This window comes from Emydura macquarii, unplaced genomic scaffold, assembly GCF_026122565.2.
Source record: "Emydura macquarii macquarii isolate MOO-44397 ecotype Brisbane River unplaced genomic scaffold, CSIRO-AGI_Emac_v2 contig_2897, whole genome shotgun sequence".
In the NCBI taxonomy this organism is placed as follows: Eukaryota; Metazoa; Chordata; order Testudines; family Chelidae; genus Emydura; species Emydura macquarii.
Genome location: NW_027133034.1, coordinates 57837923 through 57859187, shown reverse-complemented (window position 1 = coordinate 57859187; position 21265 = coordinate 57837923). Strand labels below are relative to the sequence as shown.

General features: G+C 37.6%; 1 protein-coding gene across 3 annotated transcripts in view; it reads right to left on the bottom strand.

The window, feature by feature from the left end:
- Window positions 1-21265, bottom strand: part of PDE4D (phosphodiesterase 4D) — a 584878-nt gene that overhangs the window by 217171 nt on the left and 346442 nt on the right. Inside the window, exon 1 of one of the 3 annotated variants that reach the window (XM_067569282.1) lies at window positions 10937-11142. The exons of the other annotated variants lie outside the window; for them this stretch is intronic. Within the exon in view, the coding sequence (XP_067425383.1) occupies window positions 10937-11001 (65 nt within the window). The 5' untranslated portion in view covers window positions 11002-11142. Of the gene's footprint in view, window positions 1-10936; window positions 11143-21265 lie in introns of those variants that run through there. 3 annotated transcript variants of the gene reach the window in all.

The window sequence follows — 21265 nt, the reverse complement described above, 5'->3', positions numbered from 1 at the left end:
GTCAGTAAAGAATCCAGAGACTGTAGAATAATGAATGCCACTTGACATGGTTTTATGGATAAAGGTCATGTCAAACAAACTTGATAATATTTTAAATGAGATCACAGGTTTGTTTGATAAACATAACTGTGTTGACATAATATACTTGGACTTCTGTAAGGCATTTGACTTAGTCAAGTACATGGATCTGTTCTTGGTCCAATGCTATTCAATATCTTTGTAACTGATCTGGAAGAAATTATAAAATAATTGATGGTAAAATTTACAGATTTCACAGAAATTGGTTGAGAGGTAAAAAATGATGAGGGCAGGTCAGTTATACATCTGTCCTGATTCACTTCCTAAGATGGGTTCATTTGAACCAGTGTTTTAACACAGCTAAATGAAAGATTATACACCCAGGATCAGAGACTGTAGACCGCACTTAGAAGATGGGGGACTGTATCCTAGAAAGCAGTGACTCTGAAAAGCAGTCAGAAGTCACAATAAATAACCAATTGAACCTGCGCTCCCAGTGCAATGCTGTAGTTAAGAGAGCAAACAGAAATATATAAGCAGGGGAATATCAAGTAGGAATACGGAGGTAGCATTGTCTCCATATACAGCATATTGAGATTATTACTGGAATCCTGCATAGGTGTAGACAACTGAGGATTGGGGAGGTTTTAGCCAACCCCCAAACGTAGGAATTGCATTAATAAAAGAAACACTGAGTTTGGAACATAAGTTCACTTCTCTCACTTTATCGAAAGTGGACAAGTTTAGTCCTGATATAAAACTTCTAATTAATGCAATACTCAACAACTATTTTATTATTTTTTATCTCTAGCTCCTCCCCTGCCCTCTTTCTCCCCATGCAAAAACATTAAAAAAATTGTCTATACCCCTGTACTGTGTTCAGGTTTAGTGGCCACATTTCAAAAAGGATATTGACAAATTGGAAAGCATTCAGAAAAGAGCTCCAAGAATGATTTGACGTCTGGAACACTTGCCTTATAGGGAAAGACAGAGAAGCTCAATTTATTTAGTTTATCCAAGAGAAGGTTAAAAGCTGACAATCATTATATACCTACACAGAGAGAAGAAATTTCTGATAGTAGATGGCTCTAGTACAAAAAGCTATAAATAGATACAGCGGTTGGAATCTGAAGCTAGACAAATTCAGATTAGAAAGAAGGCACACATTTTTAACAAGGAAGGTAATTAACCAATGGAATGAGCTGTTAATAAGACAAATTACTTCAAAGCCATTCTCCCCTAATGTGCACATACTGCATTTGTAAATAGTTTTCTCACGTTAGTTATCTAGTAATTTAGACACTAATATAATGCACTTTAAAGTGAAACTTGTACAAGAAACTACTTTTATTAGGCAACCTCCCTAAAATACTACTCCAAAGTATCCCTAATGTTCTCATTAAAGTTCTAATCCTAATCAACATATTTTTGCATAGTGCTTTAAAGACAGGCTTTACTATACTTTGTAACAGACTATTATATTATACCATCCTAAGGTGTGGTAGGTGCTCCTAAGAGGATGTCTACACTGTAACCAGAGGCGTGATTGTAGCTCTGTAGACATACCAGATCTGCCTTTAATCTAGCTAGCGCAAGTACCAATAGTAGTGAAGCCATGGACTTCAGTGCAGGTTAGCCACCTGATTAAATATCCAGGGTCCCCAGTGGGCTCGCACAGTGTGCAGTGAATCCTTTGCTACCAGTTTTATTGCTACTGATACTTACACTAACTATATTAAAGTTAGCTTGGGTATGTCTACATGTGCTGCAGTTACACCTCCGATTGCACAGACACCCCCTAAAAAGACACAGAAATACATGGTCCCTGCCCAAGGAACTTATCTAAATTTACATGTGATACAATGAACAAGAAAGAATTTGTATACTTGGGAAGTACACTTAGTGCCATCAGAGAGGGATCCAGAGAATTGAAAAAAAGAAACCAATGTGCATGGATAGCAGTGAAAAAGGTGACAGAAGACTGAGGGATCAGCAATTAAGTAATAAACCAAAAGGAAAAGTGTATGCTGCATGTGTGTGTCACCGCTCACTCTATGGTTTGGAAATGGTGGTCTTATGGAGATGGAGGAAAAGAAGATATAGGTATATCAGACAAAAGGATCTGGATGACCTTGTAAACTGGAATAATAGAAATAAGATGAAACTTAATAGTGTAAAGTGTAAGGTCTTACATTTAGGGACTAACAATAAGAGTTATTGCTATAAACTGGGGACATATCAGTTGGAAGTGACAGAAGAGGAGAAAAACCTGGGAGTACTGGTTGTTCACAGGATGACTATGAGTTGTCAATGTGATGTGGCCATGAAAAAGGCTAATGTAGTCCTAGGATGCATCAGGCTTGTAGCCTAAACAAAAGAAGGCTAAGGGAGATCTGATTACTCTCTATAAATACATCAGAGGGATAAATTCCAGGTAGGGAGAGGAGTAATTTAAGTTAAGCACCAATGAGGACACAAGAACAAATGGATATAAATTGGCCATCAACAAGTTTAGACTTCAAATTAGACAAAGTTTTTTAACCATCAGAGGAGTGAAGTTCTGGAGCAGCCTTCCAAGGGGAGCAGTGAGGGCAAAAAACCTAAGTGGCTTCAAGGCTGAGCTTGATAAGTTTATGGGGGGGCGGGGGGGGGGGGGGATGATATGATAAAACTGCCTACAATGGCATGTAGCTCATCTGTGACTGCTAGTAGGAAATATCTCCAATGGCCATTGATGGGATACTAGATGGGGAGGACTCTGAGTTACTACAGAGAATTCTTTTCCAGGTGTCTGGCTGCTGAGTCTTGCCAACATGCTCAGGATCTAACTGAATACCATATGGGTCAGGAAGGAATTTTCCCCTTGGTCAGATTGGCAGAGACTCTGGGCGGGGGGGAAGGGGTTTGCCTTCTTATGCAGCATGAGGAACAGGTCACTTGCAGGTTTAAGCTACTATAAATGGTAGATTCTCTGTAACTTGAAATCTTTAAGCCATGATCTGAAGACTTCAGTAACTCAGCCAGAGGTTATGGGTCTATTACAGAAGCAGGCAGGTGAGGTTCTGTGGCCTGTGTTGTGCAGGAGGTCAGACTAGATGATCATAAAGTCTGAGTCTATGAGATAGTAGAAGATAATATACAGAGGAGAATGGCAGGAAAGCAGAGGGTAGACAGAGTATGCATAGAAAAAAATTGGGGGAAGATGAACCTGGGACTCTCAGCGATAGACTGGAGAGCACACATTTGAGGTGAGCTGGATGTGTGATAAGAACAGGAGAAGAACAACCAACAAAGAAACCATTGGAGGATGAGCCCAGCAAGAAAGGATGTGGAAGACCAAGGATACAATAGAAAGATTCTGTCAAGGGAAGTTTGAAGAGAAAAGGACTGGAACTCCAAGATCTATGAACCCATGCCCCAGACTGAAGGGAGTGGTGAAAATTTGTGGCCATTTCCAACCCCATGTAAAAGTGAAAAGTTGAGAAGTGAAGTGACAATGAATGAAGGTGGAGTGGATGGGGTAAGGAAGGATGAGAGCTGCAGTAATACATTTATGTGGTTACTCAGGGTTGGTCTACACTACAGACTTATGTCGGCACAACTACATCGCTCAGGGCTATGGTATAACACAGTTACAACGACCTATCCCCCAGTGTAAACAGCGCTATGTCAACGGGAGAACCCTCTGCTTCTCAGGAAAGTGGACTACCTATGCCAATGGGAGAAGCTCTCCCGTTGGCATAAGTGGTGTCTTCATCAAGCAGCACAGCTGCATCGGAGGAGCTGTGCCACTACAGCACTGTATGAGTAGACAAGTCTCAGTTTAAGGCATCTGAACATCTTTGGTGATTTTTAAGTATGGAAAATTAAAACAAATCATGTTAAAATTTGTGAAAATAATTCTCTCATTGCAAGTTTCACCAAAGTAAGTTTTCACAAGAGACTTAACTGAGGAGAGGAGAGCATCCGACATCTGTCAAGCAGAACATTCCAAAAGTCTTACAGAAGAAGGTGAAAAGTAAGATTTAAATGCAAGTGGTAATGGCTCAAATGGGAGGAAGAAGAAAATGTTTTGGCTAGAAAGGGCAGTATAAGTAATCTATAATTGTGGAAAGTGCTCAGAGAAGAGACAAAGATTGCTGGAGTAGAATAAGCAGGAAAAGACTAAGTGGATGTGAAGTCAGGGATCTAGGGAGTGGAATACTTGGAAGTCTCTAATGGCAACGTAGGAATGCTTTGGTAATGCGGTATGTTTTGCAGTAGTTAAGAAGTCTTTGTAGTGCTACAGTTTGATCTCTTGCTTGGGAAAATTTCCTATAAGTACTTTTTTTGGAATTGAACTTATAGAGATGGACCTGGTTTCTGCTTGCTTTGAAACAGGGAGAGTAATTATTTCTGCTATGAGAAGAAAGTGGTCTGATCAGAAATAGAATGGCTTTTCTTTCTTTTAGTTATGATTTTGGTTACACAGTGATGCAAGAGAGTAGCCAATCTACTTGTCCTTCAGGTCAAAGTATTACAGATTTCCGTACCCTAAGCTGAAGTACTCTTGGTTGGAAAAAGTAGTTTTATTCAGCTAAGTCTATACGTGCTATTTGTTAAACAGCTAGAAAGCTGACAATTGGAATTGATGAGAGAAGTTTAACTCTTCCATTGCTATTTGAGTTTCATGATTAATGGAAATAGACATCATATTGACATAAAAAAGGTACGTAAATATTTGTAAACAGTCAAAATTTAAAAATCCTTTCCAACAGGCTTATTAAATACTTTCCACCCCCCAAATTTACAGCTTTAATACTATTTTAAATAAAAGAACTTTAAAGTAACTATTCTTATTAGATTTTTCTTTCCACTTAATAATTTAAAAGAATATTTGATATTTAAACACATTTTAAAATGTTTTAAAATATCTTTAAAAGACCTGCAAAAGCAGAAACACTTCAGATATTGTTATTGTAGCATATAAGCAGATAGTGAGAGATGAAGACAATCATCCTTATGACATCACCAGTCACAACAAACAAAAGTGTGCAGGAATCCAGCTATAAACTATACTGAAAGTTATAGCTTACAAACACCCCACTGCACATGATTACATACGTAAGCTTGAACTACAAGGCTATATAACCACTAAGGAGTTCTTATGGAATCAGAGTAACTGCAAGAGTGCAGGCTGAGTAGTTTGTTATGTCATCAGACCTCTGAGATGTTTCCATAGTGACATTCATAGTTTTCCTGTGAACCTTCTCCATCACAAAAATTCTCAGAACAGAAACTTTGTTGGCTCCTCAACAGTGCCTGAGTTCTTTTTATGATAATAGAGGGGTTTTTTTTATCTTAAATAAGTTTCATTGCTTTAAAAAGTTGGTGATTTTTAAAAGTTTAACCTTAACTTATATTTTCCTGGCTTTGTAATGTTTGGGTATTTTGAATGATATTGTTCCCTTCTTTTTTCCCCTTTAAATTACTGACACTTTCTCAACATTAATTTCAGCCGATACAAACATTTTTTTCTGGGAATTTTCTAATTTTTAAAGTTATGAAGGAAATATGCTCAGACTTCTAAATAGGAAACTATTTATTCTCCATCAGTTAGGTCAATTACATTATAGCCTATATTGTAGATGTGCTACTTAGAGTATCTTGATAGAACTATACCAATATTTTCTCATCACTATGGCTGAGGTCTTAAAAAAGAATTTCAATCCAGCTGGTTCAGTGACAGATGTGATGTGGGGTGTTGGGATGGATAATTCTGTATATGTGTGCATGAAGTGGGTGACAGGATGAATTTGTGTGTGAAGTCCAGATTGTGTTTACAGGGAAAAAAATTGAAGTAAACTGTTCTGGGCTGTGGGAGAATTGTGTTTGTGTGCTTGCACATACTGGGGAAAGAAGATTCTGTGTGTTTGAACTGGTTGAAATGCAGTGCTTAGTAGTTTCTCTATGCATGCTGGAAAAACAGTTGTGCCAGAACACTGAAAGAGCTTCTGAGATGTATTAGAACCTTGCCCCAATTATCTGTGTCATGAAGAAGTTCCTGAACTTTGTAAGATCATGAAGAAGTTCCAAAATCTGATAAAATGATGAGTGATTAACTTGAAAATTAACATATAACCCCTCCTAAACTAGCCCAATTTGCTAGATCTCATCAAGTATTCATAGATTCCAAGGCCAGAAGGGACTATTGTGATCACTAGTCTGACTTCCTGTATAACACAGGTCATAGAACTTCCCCAATATAATTCCTAGAACATATCTTTTAGAAAAACATCTGGTCTTGATTTAAAAATGGTCAGTGATGGAGTATCCATCACAGCTCTTGCTAAATTAAGAGGTTAACTACTCTCACAGTTAAAAACTAAGATCTTAATATGTCTACCTTCACCTTCCAGCTATTGGATCATGTTAAACCTTTCCCCACTAGATTGAAGAGACCACTATTAAATATTTGTTCCCCACGTAGATACTCATAGACTGTAATCAAGTTAGCGCGTAATCCTCTCTAAATAAAACAAATCTGAAGATTTTAGGCCAACTGGTTTTTAAATAGGATTTGACTAGATGTTAGAAAAAATTTAATGTATTTTAAACCACCTGTATTTCATCATTTCCATCTCAATGTTAATTAATCCATGTTCAATTAAAAAAAAAAGTCTTCTATGACCTAAGATAATACATACCAACAACCAATGGGCCTTTGAGAGATTTAGACTATAGGGTGGAGAAAAGAGAGGCTAGAGTATAAAAATGGGCCTCAGAATAGTGATCAGTGCAATTTTACAACTATGGATCTAAAATAACCCCCAAAACCACCATCCCACCATGGCATTACACTAAATTATAATACTAAATGTGCCTTTCTGGACTTTCAACCAGTTGTGCACCCACTTGATAGTAATTTAATCTAAACTGCATTTCCCTGCTTTGCTTATATAAATGCCATTAGGAACTGTGTCAAAAGCCTTATTAAAATCAAGATATCAAATCTACTGCTTCCTCTTTATCCACAAGGCCAGGAACTCTGTCAAAGAAGAAATTAGTGGGTTTGGCATGATTTGTTCTTGATAAATCCATGCTGGCTATTTCTTATAACACTGTTATCCTCTAGGTGCTTATAAATTGATTTTTTAATAATTTCTTCTACTGTCTTTCCAGGTATCAAAGTTAGGCTGCCTGGTTTATAATTTCCAATGTCCTCTTTCTTCCCTTTTCAAAATATAGGTAGTATTTTTGCCCTTCTCTAGTCTTCTGCAACTTCATCAGTCCCCCATGAGTTCTCGAAGATAATTGCTAATGCTTACACGTTTGGTTCACCTGGTTCCTTAAGTACCCTGGGATGAATTTCAGCAGGCCCTGCTGACTTGAATACATTTAACTTATCTAAATATTCTTTACCCTGTTCCTTCTATTTCTGCTTGTGTTCCTCTCTCTTTTTTGTTAATATTAATTGTGTTGAGTATATCTGGTCACCATTAACCTTTTAGTGAAGACTGAAGCAAAATAGGCACTAAACCAGGGGTAGTCAATAGGTGGCCTACGGTCCAAATCCAGACCCGTCAGAGGCTTTTCACTAGACCGCAGGGTGTACCGGGACTTGGGGCTTCAGCGCTGCGGGAGGTGCGCTGGGACTTGGGGCTTCAGCCCCATGGATCGTGCCAGAGCTCAAGGTTTCAGCTGAAGTCGCAAGCCTTGGAGGGAGTCCTGGCGTGGCTGAGACCCTGAGCCCAAGAGAGCCTCCCACAGAGCTGAAGCCCTGAGTCCCGGAGTGCCCCAGCATGCCTGGCAGGGCTCCATTTACAGAGGGCGCAGGGGACACTTGCCCCCCCATGTTACGAGTCAGCCCCGGGTGCCTGATGGGACTCCTGTTGTCAGCCCCATGGAGGCGGGACTCCATTTAGGGAGGGTGGGGGGCACCTCTCACCCTGAGTTACGTATCAGCCCCAAGCACCAGCTCCCCCAAGCCTGCCAGCATGTAGCTAGTCTCTCCTCTACCACACTAGCCCCTCCCCCATCACTAATTGCCCATGGCCTCCCAGAGATTTGTGGTCCAGTCAAAAGTCTCTGGCGGTCTGGATTTGGCCCACCTACCCACCCTGCAATAGGCACAGCACTAATTGAACAAGGGCACTTGCGATGTGAAAAATGTTTTTCTGGAGTCCAGACCTTGACCATACACCAAGAGATAATTGACTGCACTAAACCCTCAGCTTTCTTGATATCATCAGTTATTCGCTCTCCTTCCCCACTAAGCAGAGGACCTACACTTTCCTTTATCTTTCTCTTGCTGTTAATGTATTGCAAGAACCTCTTCTTATTGCCTTTTATGTCCCTTTCACGGTGTAATTCATTTTGTGCCTTAGCCTTTCTGATTTTTGTCCCTATATTCTTTTGTACTCCTCCTTAGCATTCGTCCATGCTTCCATTCTGTGTAAGATTCCTCTTTTGATTCTCAAGTCATTAAAGAGCTCCTTTAGATTCCAAGGCCAGAAAGTACCATTATGATCATCTAGTCTGACCTCCTACATAACATAGGCCATATGACTTCTCCAAACTAATTCCTAGAGCATATCTTTTAGAAAACCAGCCAATCTTAATTTAAAAATTGTCAGTGATAGAGAATCCACCACAATCCTTGATAAATTGTTCCAATGGTTAATTACTCTCACCGTTAAAAATGTATGCCTTATGTACAGGCTGAACTTGTCTAGATTCAACTTTCATCACTATCCTGATTTGAAATGATGACACCAGATAAAATTTTCAAAGGTGTCTAAGTGAAATAGGAGTCTAAGGAGATTTAAATTCAGGAGGAAAGTCATCTGGGCTCTTTTGACAATTTTATTCACTAATCTAAATGCTTCCCTAAATAAATTAGTTCCGAGTAGGGGCTGGAGCATTCTAGGAATTTTAACTTGTGCTATTTTCCTGTCAATACTTTCATAAGGGGTAGGGTTTGCCCTCCCACATAAGTGGTAAGGTCTGGTTCAACTGTCAAGCAACGAGACACAAAGGCAAGCCCCACAGATTCATCTTTCAAGGATTCCCCTGCCAGCCACTTCCCCTGCACTAGGGATGATTCCAAATTGCCAGGGAATGGATGGATCTGAGTGCACATCAATTCAACATTCACATTGAGCAAGAAATATATTCTGTCCCACCACTATATCAGTCCTCAGATGCTACAGTGACAGGGGGCACACAACTAGACAGAAAGATAGATAGAACATCAAGCTGTCTTGGCAGAGACTTTATAGGGCTTGCAAATATCAGCATGAAAGGTTTTTTTGTGACAAAGAAGAGCAGTCAAAAATAATCTCTCTGAATAATGGCTCCATCTCTAAGTTATTTAGTGTAGTTGTATATTGTTTTCTTATATACAAACTAAGACATTTATATATTGTCTAAGTGATTTAGAGATTCTATACTGTGATTTATTATATATTGTTTCTTTAGCTCAGTTGAGGCCTCTAGTACATTAATGCCACCATTGTGCCCAATATTGTACAATACTATAGATCTATCTATCTATAAATCACTGCAAATTTCTTTTATTTTTATTACATTTTAAAAAATCAAGGTGTGGGGCTACATCTTGCAGTCATTATTCAGGCAAAACTATCATCCCTGACATCAGAGACTTGGTTTTGCCTGAGAAAGCTCTGAGGATTGCATGGTCTGGTCAATAGTTTGAGATTGTTTACACCATTCCATTTTATCTAGCTTTAAAATAAGATAGCTGGAAACAATTAGTTAGCGCTTATTATCACTTTCATCTGTACTATATGGGTTGGAATAGTTTAATCAAAAAGCCGTACATTATGTTAGAACATAAAGCTTTTATAAGCTAAAGATCAATTATGTTAACTGGACAGGTTTGATAACTAAATATGTATCTAATTAATATTACACATCTCAGTGAAAGCACCTAGGAAATAACACTGTTTAATTCTAGGCAATCATTGTAATTTTTCAGAAAAGTAAAAATTCTTTATAAAAATACTACAGAATTTTACTTTAATGGTCCAAAACATCATATCTTAATTAGTGTCAATGCAGGGTTCTGAACCTTGCTCTAAAATACTGCAGGTGTTTTATTTGTATAAGGTATGATACAGGAAGGACAGAGAAAAAGGTAGGAAATTTGCTAACAAGCTAAATGTATTCATTTGTAGAGCTGCTAGAAAACTATTTGTCCAATATACTATGTGTCCTTCCTGTGTTAATGAAGCTCCACAAAGTTCACTTAGCTTAATAATAAGAATAATTAAACAACAGAGGATACAACCTTGACAACTGCCAGATGATAAATTTAACAAGAAAACAAAACACATTGTATTGACTGCTAATTTAATCAACTTTCACCTTTCTAAATGGAGGAAAAATGCATAATCTATAATGCAGCACAGAATCTCACTTCATGTCACTATAGTTGCTGTCTGTCTTTTCCATGGACAATCACCCATGAGCAGTTAGTCTATTAATGCAACAAAACAGTGAACTGTGTATAAGTATCCAAAAATAGTCAGTGAAAACCAACATTTTCATTTTACCTACAAGACTAGAAATCTGCAATTTGATTTCAGCAACTAAAATTGTAATTCAGATCAAAAGTCACATATTAGAAAGTGTCTCAAATGAATTAAACTGGTTACTGACTGTGACTAAGTAATAGTCTGCATCCATGATACAATATTAGGAACAGAACATTGTACAAGGCGGAGCACACTAATTTTGTTTTTTGCTATTAACTATTCAATTAAACTTAACAGCTGAGCATTTCCAGTAACCAGGCAAGATCTGTCAAAACATCATTAAATACAGCCACTTTCTCAATGTGTATGTATGTGTGTGTGTGTGAGAGAGAGAGAATTGGGGGAGGAGAGCATTGAAAAAAAATCCAAAAACACATTACCAAATTGTATCCGCAGTCCTTAAGGAGCTGGTAGATCGGGATCTTGGCTTCATAACAATGCTCATTTTGAAAAATTTCCCAAGTATTTTTAGCAGTGAAACTTCAGTTGCCCTTATAAAGCTCACACTCCACGTATTCCATTTCAAAGTGAGATTTGTGTGTTAAAAAAAAAACCAAAACCTTCTGAAATCCTCTTCCTGTAATAATCCAAGTTCCAAAGGAGGAGTTGCAATACACTGTAACGCTTTCCTTTTTCACACTGAATTTACTCCAGCACTAGCCTGTTCAGAAGTGACAGTGCTTTTCCTCTTCTGTCTCCTATTGCCTGGGGAGGAACAGTATTTTGAATCTATTCTCCATTTAGGTCACATGGGAACCAAGGCAGCTGAAAGAGCCTCTTGAGCTCTTTCTCACAGTCCTATAACAACAGGTTTAAAGGCCAATTACATTAAAAAATTACTGATTGGTGGTAAAAGGAAAAGAATGTACTTGAGGTACTGTCGCACAGTGAGTTTCCTGGGAAGTTCCCTTTTCAGAAGCGCTAGTTTCCTTTTCATCCCAACAGAATAAAGAAAAGGAACAAAGCTTTTTCCACCTCAGGTTCACCAGAAGTCTTACTAGGGAATATAATTCTTCCCCTATATCCTTTGCTCTTCTGGATTTGTGAATGAGAAGCATTGTTTAACCTCACAAAGCAGAACATATTCTTTGAGGGATGAGTGACCTGTGTGTGAAAGAAGTTCAAAACAATGCAAGGAAATTAAAGAAAATAAAATTCCTTGTTGATTGTTAGTCTTTCTCACACACACATGCACACACACACTGCTATAAATCACTGAAGGACAAAAATACCTTATATAAAGCACGATATTATAAAGTCCTTTTTACTATAATACAGTAGGGCTGCTTGTGCTGCTACAATAAAGACTAACAGCATCTCCATTACAAACAGCTAAGCTTTTTATTTTTAACTTCTAACCAAAAGTTTAAAATAAAAGCTTCCAGCTCAAGAGCGAATTCCTTCCTGGAAATCTTAGTTTAAGTTGGTATGGTAGTTTCACAGTTAATGGAGGCCAAAAAAAAAAAAAAAAAAGTATATTTTGTCCAGTCAGAGTTTTAAAATATATATATTATTTAAAAAAGAACAGGACTGTGTTTTGTGTGATTTAAATGAAGTTTTGCATGTGTACTGTAAACCAATCTGTGTTGGAATTCCTTTTTAAACTGAAAGAGCCAAGTTATTGCTCGACAAGTGGTTACATGCATAGTAACAATTCCTTTGCAAGATGTTTTCAAGGACACAGAGCATACTATTTTTGATGATGAACAGCTATGTGAACAACAGAAAATAAAAAACAAATATTTTATTTGTAAACTTTTGTGAAATTTGAATATATTCAGGAATGACCCACCTACTTCTATAAGTCACACGGACGGTGGAAACAATGTGCTCAATAGTTTTTTTCAAAATATATAATAAAATTCATCAAGTAAAATATTCAACCATCTGTGGATGATAATAAGTAATGATGATACCAATGAATCTTTGCATATTACCAATGTCACAGCTCCATAATATGCATTGTAGAGTACAGTGCATTGACAGGAAAGATCCTGACTGTCCAGCGAGCTTGCACTAGTTATCTGCATATAAATTGTTCCATAACAGCGGAAAGAATTTTAATGAGAGTTCATGCCAAGCATTCTGCTCTTCATGCTTTCAGGGCTCCATCTTTAAAATCACAGTTGCTGTCAGATACAGGTTAAAAGAGCCTGTGGAATCATGATAGTCCCAAAGGGGTGGGGAACAGCAAAGATTTTGCTGATAACTGTAGCTTAAAATGAGAAAGGTCCTGAATCCACAGGACCTTTAAAAATAGTTGAATCTGTCCCTGTACACACCACACTTCTTTGATAGCATATGTAGATGTGCCAGGGCTTGTTGAACCTTGCAGCATCATGAATGAAAGTGGGATGGATTAAAATAAAGACAGAATGGGTGTGAAATGGAAATTCTGAACTGTTATGAAACACCCAGACTTTTAATTTTTATATGTTACTTAACCCTGGCTATGTGCCTTTTCGTTAAACTTAAGTGCCAGCACTATCCCACACCCCACTTAAATAATAATCAATCAAAAATTCATAAAAATCATCAGATCGAGCACCAGCAGAACTTTGGACTAAACGGCCTCAAAGTACCATACCTGAATGACACATTCAAGGACTAAAATATCACTGTGTCAGACAACTGAAATCTCAAGATGGTTAGATCTCAAAGTCACATCAATCAGAACGATGCCTCTGCCTATATGAGGTATCTCCAGTTCATCTGGGTATTTATCAGGCACCCACAGGCAGAACACTGCAGTGCAACTGCATGCCAGGGCGTCAAATGCTCAAGACCATGCCTCAGGCACCATTCTGGTCCAGCAGAGATCTGAGACCGCAGAAACAAAAGAAGTGTGGGGGGAGGAGACTGAAGCCCTCCAGGGAATGCTGTTATCTGTATTGTATTCAGAGGTTGCCCAAGGACAAGTTAAATAAAACGTGTGGAGGCTGGAGGACGTGAAGAGTAGAGAGCAAAGCTAAACTATGGAAAGAACACAGTTTTTCAGCTAGAGGTTTGGAAACTGGCAAGCCTAGTGGTCTTTTTTGGATGCAAGAGAAGAGCAGTAATTGCTGAGCAATATCTGGATCTTCTTAGTTCAGTGAGTGGACAGAGATTTTTGTTTTTTATACTCCAGTGATTACACAGACAGTATCATTTCAAAAATGTATCGGAAAGACAAAGTATTGCAGGTTCTCGAGTAAATACATTAGACAGTTAGGTATAGCTTGGAAAAGGCACCAGTTTCATATAAGGCCTGATCTTGTTCGTATTAACGTCAATGGGAGTTTTTATCATTGACTTGAATAAGGCAGGAGCAGGATCTTACTCTGCGCTGTGGTGACAAACATGAAAGCCAAAGAACTTATATTTAGGTTCCAGATCTTGGAATGGTATCCACTAGCTTGGACCATTTCTTTATTTGTGTATTCATTCAAATTTATTCTACAGTAATTAAAGGAATATGCATCCCAGCACTAGACACTCAAACATTTTTTATAATATCTATAATAAAATAAACAGATTCCAGCAATTATCTACAGATAGCACAACCTCTGCAGCAACACAAAATAACCAAATTTTAATACACCATCAAGTAATCAGTCAATCACCACCAAGTGAAGTGAATGGGACTTTTCATGGATATAAGAGATTGCATTAGCAGATCCCATTGCAGGATCATAGCCTATGAAAGAAAGAAATGTGTATTAGCTCATTGCAAAGCAGTTTTTCCCCCCCAAAATATATTTTATTTTTAAAAACTACTGCACGTTGCTATATTAAATCTAATGTGCCAGCACTTGTCTTTATGTGTATTTTAAGTTGTGTAAGAAGAGAAGAGCAAATGCAAATATGTTTATAATTTTATATTGGTTTTTATGACTGGTCATAACATAATTTACAGATTCATGTTTAACATGTGTGTATTTTGTACACAGACAGCTAATCAATTGTTTGGAACAAACATAATAGCTGTATGTGGTAGGTGATTTGTGCATGCAGAATTTTAAATTGGTAAAAGTCAGTTTGCATGTTTTTCCAGCCATACTTTGGGAAGGGAGAGACACATCATCTATTCTTGAGCTGAGCTCTTGTTTATTCATCTTCATAATTCAAAGCAAGTGTTTCTAGCATAGCTCTAAATCAAAAAATGTAAGAGTTTAATATAATGGAAGCCCTGAGATATTAATTCTTAACAGCAGCAGTGCTACCAGTTAATAATAATACTGTAGTAACAAGAAAAGCAACAATAGCATGTTTTGACTGTATATTCAAGCTCCATCAGCACTGAAAGATACAGATGTGATTTCAAATAATAAAAAAGATGTGCAAGAAGCAACCCATGGTGCTTTCCTTTTAATAATACATCTTCAAAGTAGTATGTAATCGTATGAAAATTCATATATTATTCTATGCAATTTTCATGACAAAACTGAAAAAATAGTGTAAAGAAGGAACAGCTTGGTTGAGGGAATAAAGATTGGGAGTCAGGTCTATTCCATACTCTGCCACTGATTTTTATTGTGACCTTGGGTAATTCACTTCTCTTCTCTGAACTTTAGTCTCCTCATTTCTAGAGTGGGGATAATGCTCCTTACTCTCCTTTGCAAAGCCATTTGAGATATATAGATGAAAAGCATTGTATAAGTGGTAAGCACATTATTATTATTACATAGTATTTGCTAAAGTAGATGCTCAATCCTTCTTGTTAAAGGTGAGCTAAAAACATTTTAACCTGACAAGACTTGAATTCTAGTATGTGTGTTATTCCTGCAGTGGCTGATGTGGTCACTAATATTTACTGAAAATTTTTTTTAAAAAGCAGGAAGCTACCACAAACTTGTCTTACTTTTGGAGTCTTGCAGATGTTGTTAACTCTACCAGGAGAAACACAGAATTTTGGCAGGTAAGTAAAGGATGAATGGATGCTTCAGTAATTTGTTTGAAATGTATTTGTTTGTAAATGCTAGGCCTACATGCCTATTCTGCTACTTAAGAAAGGATCTTAATTTGTTTTATTCATTTATTTAGAAAAGTACTTCAATACACCTTTAAGAAAATATTATTGATCATTCCCCAAAGACACTTATGCAATTTCCCCCTTCTGCTAAGTTTTTTAGACGCCATTCATGAAACTGCATCTGTACAGGCAGATCCCTGTGTCCCCACAGAATCCCGCTGCAATGAATGGAACCTTGTTTGCACAGATGCCTGGGTCCCTCAGGGTAGATCCAGTTACAGAATCAGGGCTTTGGTTGAATCAAACTCTGAAATCTGTACTCAGATAACACTGAATGAACTAGTGGAAGTTTGGCCCGAGTAAGGGCAGAGAGCCAAATTTTTACCTCTGTATACAGTCAAAATAAATGGGCTTTGTACTCGGTGAAAGTCAGAGAGAAAGAACTGTATTCCTCCTCCTAGTGGCTCCCTATGATTGTATTCCTTCCATGCTTCTAACCCCATCCTATGCAGTAGCAGTGACTGAGTCATCAAAGATCAGTGTTCTTCATTACCTGTAGGAGCTATCCCCACTGCACGTTTCCTCGGTTGGAAGTCCTCTGTGTGGCATCGTCACAATGATTCTGCTACTTTTGAGTACGTTTACAGGCCATAGAATTTGGGACTGAGTGAGTAAATCACCTACTGTATTATTTATTTTACAATGCTCAGGAGTAGGCTAGGCAGCAGCTCTGCAGAAAAGGACCTGGGGGTTACAATGGATAAGAAGCTGGATATGAGTCGGCAGTGTGCCCTGGTTGCCAAGAAGGCTAATAGCATATTGGGCTGCATTATTAGGAGTATTGCCCGCAGATCGAGGGAAGTGATTATTCCCCTCTATTCGGCATTGGTGAGGCCGCATTTGGAGTACTGTGTCCAGTTTTGGGCCCCCCCACTACAAAAAGGATGTGGAGAAGTTGGAGACAGTCCAGCGGAAGGCAATAAAAATGATTAGGGGAGCACAAGACTTATGAGGAGAGGCTGAGGGAACTGGGCTTGTTTAGTCTGCAGAAGAGAAGAACGTGTGGGGATTTGATAGCAGCCTTTAATTACCTGAAAGGAGGTTCCAGGGAGGATAGAGCTAGGCTGTTCTCAATGGTAGTAGATGACAGAACAAGGAGCAATGGTCTCAAGTTGCAGTAGGGGAGGTCTAGGTTGGCTATTAGGAAAAGGTTTTTCACTGGGAGGGTGGTGAAGCACTGAAATGGGTTACCTAGGGAGGTGGTGGAATCTCCATCTTTAGAGGTTTTTAAGCTGTGGCTTGACAAAGCCCTGGCTGGGATGATGTAGCTGAGGTTAGTCCTGCTTTGAGCAGGGGGTGGATAGATGACCTCCTGAGGTCCCTTCCAACTCTATGATTCTATGATTCTATTTATCTATGAATATTTCAGAGTGTGTTACTATTAAATGCGTACTCCTGCAGTATTTTCTTTGTCGTTGTATTTGAATATGTCTGTATGGATAAGTTAAAACTTCTGAAAAATAAAATTAAATAAAAAATTAAAATTAAAAAAATCACCTGGAGCTTGAAAGGCCCTTTTTTACCATACACGTAGCTAGGATGACTGTATAATAGATGTATATAAATAAAAAAACAAAAGCTGATTGATGGAATGAATTGTATTTCTTCTCTGGCTTTTGGATTAGCTTCCCTTGTGACACATACTTAAGAATTATGAGAAATTAAAAACAATTTATGAATTATTTTTTAGTTATTTAAGTGGGCAAAAATCTCCTTTTCCACCTCTGGTAAAATAGCTCCAGTCAAAAAACGATTTTATTTTTTTTGGTTCACGTAGAGAAAAATGCTGCATTGTCCCACCACTGTGCAGCATGAGGGTATTTTGCTGCCAATTGCTAAAATGTAGTAGAGCACAGAAATCCCCATGGCTCTTTTATGTGGAAAAAAATCACTTTAGATGGCTAGATTTACTGTACGTTCAATCTAAGTCTCACATTACTAATCCTTATTTTCAAACCAAACATATAATCCAAGTGGGTATCTGCAGCCTGTAAATTCAGTTCAAAACACAGGAAAAGGAGTCAAGTTAATCTTCGGTTTTTCTAGGGAATTTCCTCTACTGCTTTGCCAGATGATCTCTGGGTAAATGTGAAAAAGGGAATTCAGAACCTTTCACTAAAAAGCCTTATTATGACTATGTACAGGATTACATACAATTTACCAGAAGCGTATGTTAAGAAACTGAAATATTTTACACAGGTATCTGATATTGCTACATCCCAGAAAAGACAAGAAACTTAAAAAACATTCTTAGTGGCAAAATTCTTACATATTCTTCACAAATTCTTACTGGTAAAGAGGCAAAAATGAGAGTGCCATGGGGAAGACGGTTCAGTGATAGCTGGTGCTCCTTGCAAGTTTTTCTTTTAAAGGTAGTTCTAGTCTTCAAATATGTTAATTGCTCATGGATTTATTGTACTCCGTTTATAAAGGCCAGTATTGTAATTAGAACTAGTGTAAAACATTCAGAGCATGAGTTATGATTAGGTGATATTTTGGCATATACGAATCTTATTATTATGAATGAAGACACACTTTTCATTAACTATGATATATATGTTGCTATGGGGGAATTTTAAAAAGTAATTCGTGAGAATAATTCATAACTTGGTCAAATGTGTTGTTCCATTGCAACCCTTCATATAGTAATATGTTGTAGGTGTGTGTAATTGATATTATGCATACTACAGGTCAAGTTCTGCTACTGCATGCTTTCACAGTCTCGTTAAGGAGATGAAGAGATAAAAAAGCCAGCTTCCTGTGCACTGAGGAATTAATGCTATGTTGCTGACAGGTCTGAAAACATATACTGAGCAAAAACTTTCCTAAATTACACGCTCGGGCTCATATTGGAGGTTGCACTAGTATACCTAAGGGGAATATTTGGCCCAGAGAGTATACCAGATTTTCAAGGTTGTCATGCTTAACTATGCACACATATTAGGTGCTCATAGGTTAAGCGTGCAGATATCTGACATGCCAGGACAAATCAACATGTTTCATTAGGTGTTGAACTCTCCATCGAATGTGCACAATTATAGGTGATGAAAAATTTGCTTTTGAGCATGTACAGTTTACAAAGTGGATTTTATTATTTATTATTATAAAGCACTTATAAAGCTTTATACATTTTAACACAATGTTCTTTCCCAGCAAAAGTTAGATTTTCAATAGAACAAGTTATATTGTTATCTTTAGTGTGGCACAATTTTGTACTGCCACATTTGGGTTTTCTTGCTAACCAGAGTGGTGCAGTTTAAAAGTCATGACATTATGGAAAACTAAGCATGTAGCACCACCATTTTAGGTTTTAGTTTATCTAACAATGTGGTTCAATATATATTTGGGCAGAAAACCCTGTGTATGTGTATATATATGCACGCATACATTCACATTAGAGATTAGTCTCAAACATATACCTTAATGTATACAGCGAGAGTCCTGTGGCACCCTAAAGACTAACCAATTTATTTCGGCATAAGCTTTTGTGGGCAGAAACCCACTTCGTTGGATGCATGAATGTATACAGCATAATGTATACAGCATGTGAAAAGTGGATGGGTTAACGTTTGTATGAAAACATATAATTTCCTAACTTTTTAATGATAATTTTGTCACTATAAAAATATATTAAGCATTGGTTCCCACATTTAATTATATAGGGGCTGATCCTGTAGCCCTATCTTGAGTAAATCACCCATTAAGTTCAACTGGAATTTTATTTGAATACGGTTTGCAGGTTTGAGGCCCAGATACAGTATGTCTACACTACAATTAAATACCTGTGGCTTGCCAATGGCAGGTGACAACTGAATGGAATGCTTCCAGCAAATCAGTATACAGATGTGAGAGGACTGAAATATCTAAACATAAGTTAAGCCCTCCCTGGAGGGGGAAGCGGAGAGACCCTATCTGGGTCTAACATGTGATCCTGAGACTCTAAAGTAGTATTCTAACAACGTTTTTTGTTAAAAACAAATGACACTAAACTTTATTTGTCTGAATGGTTTTATAAATCTGTCACATGGATAATTAATTGTATATTCTCTGTTAACACTGGTGCCAGTGTTCACCTTTTTACAAAGAAGCAACAATTTTTTCAAGGCCTACTTTATTTAGTTAGTTGTTATCTAATGGTACTGTAGTTCTCTAAACCTGTTTTAAAATTACTTTAAAATAGTTCAGGAGATTGAGTTATATAGTATAGTCTACACTACGGAGACTATATTGGCATAGCTATGTCCCTGTAGCTACAGAAGCATAACCCCATAGCATAGATGCAGCCTACAGGAAGGGAAAGGGGTTTTATGTCACTGTAGGAATACCACCTCCCCAAATGACGGTAGCTAAGTTGATGGAAGCATTCTTCTGTCAACATAGCTGGGTCCACACCAGGATGGGCATAGCTAGCTACACTGCGCAGGAGTGTATTTTCACATTCCTGTAGACCAGGCTGAAGACAGATCTTTAAGCACTATTTAGAATCTGGTTATTCTCAGAAAAGTTTGAAAAATCCAGAATCTTCAAATAAACATGACATTACAGTGCCTATTATTTACAATTTTATCATAAAAATAATTCTGCTCTCTTGTTGACGTCATCTCCCTATGTTGGCAAATTATGCCTTTAGAGTGAAAGGCCTGTCACTCTTTCCATCATAAGCTTTGTTTTTTAAGGGCTCACAGTTTGTTAATAACTATTTGCTCCACAGTGAAACTTGACATATAAAATCTTAGTGGAATGGTTATTTGCAAAATAAAACACAGGTGACTGTTTTTAAGTCATGCTTATTTTTTAAAATGCAACTTTTCAGTCTTTTCATCTGAAAAATAAACTTCCATGTGGGGTGTGGTTTGTTTTTTTAGATGAAAAAGTTGGCCCCTGAATTAAGGGTAGGTGAAATGTCTGTATTCCATTTAAACTGTATATATTAAGGCCTGATTCTATAAAACAATATCCACTGGGTATGGTGCTCACTATCTCAAGAATGCTGGTCAAGCACTATGCATAATAATGTTTGCAAGAATGGATCATTAGTTGTTATTGTTCTGAGGAATGTAACAGGCCTACTGATATTGCTCTAAGGTCCAGGATGGGAGATGAGGGAAGGACATCTCAGACATTTGGGAACTTCCACCATTACAACAAAATTGCAAACGTACTAAAGCATATACACATTCTGGAAAATGGCATAAATACAGACACACATACACATCTGTATTTCAAATATTTTAGAGGAAAACACTGGATGAATTAAAGCAGAAGTGTTAATTTTTTGTATTTAAAGCTAAACTCAACTCTTGTGTAAAAGACAAAACTACCATCATGACAAGAGTAGATTAATATTACACAAAACGTTCTGGAAGTACTCACTCACATTTAAAAATGAACATGTTTTGGCTTGTGTCCCTTTGCAAACATTCAAACAACTCAGTTTTATCATCATAAAAACTAGCAGAAAACAAACTGTAAGCTTACACAGTGCAGTATTTACACCTGAAGTGGTATATTTACATAACAAGGGAACAGTTTTCCGCATATCCCTCACCAGAGCTCTGGCACACAGGTACTAAGCATTGGATCATACCCTAAATGAGCAAGATATGGATCAGAGCACATACTTAGCAGCTACAATGGCATATGCAAATGTGTGAGAAGGCAAAATTAAATCTAAATTCTGCACCATGCCAGCAAATGT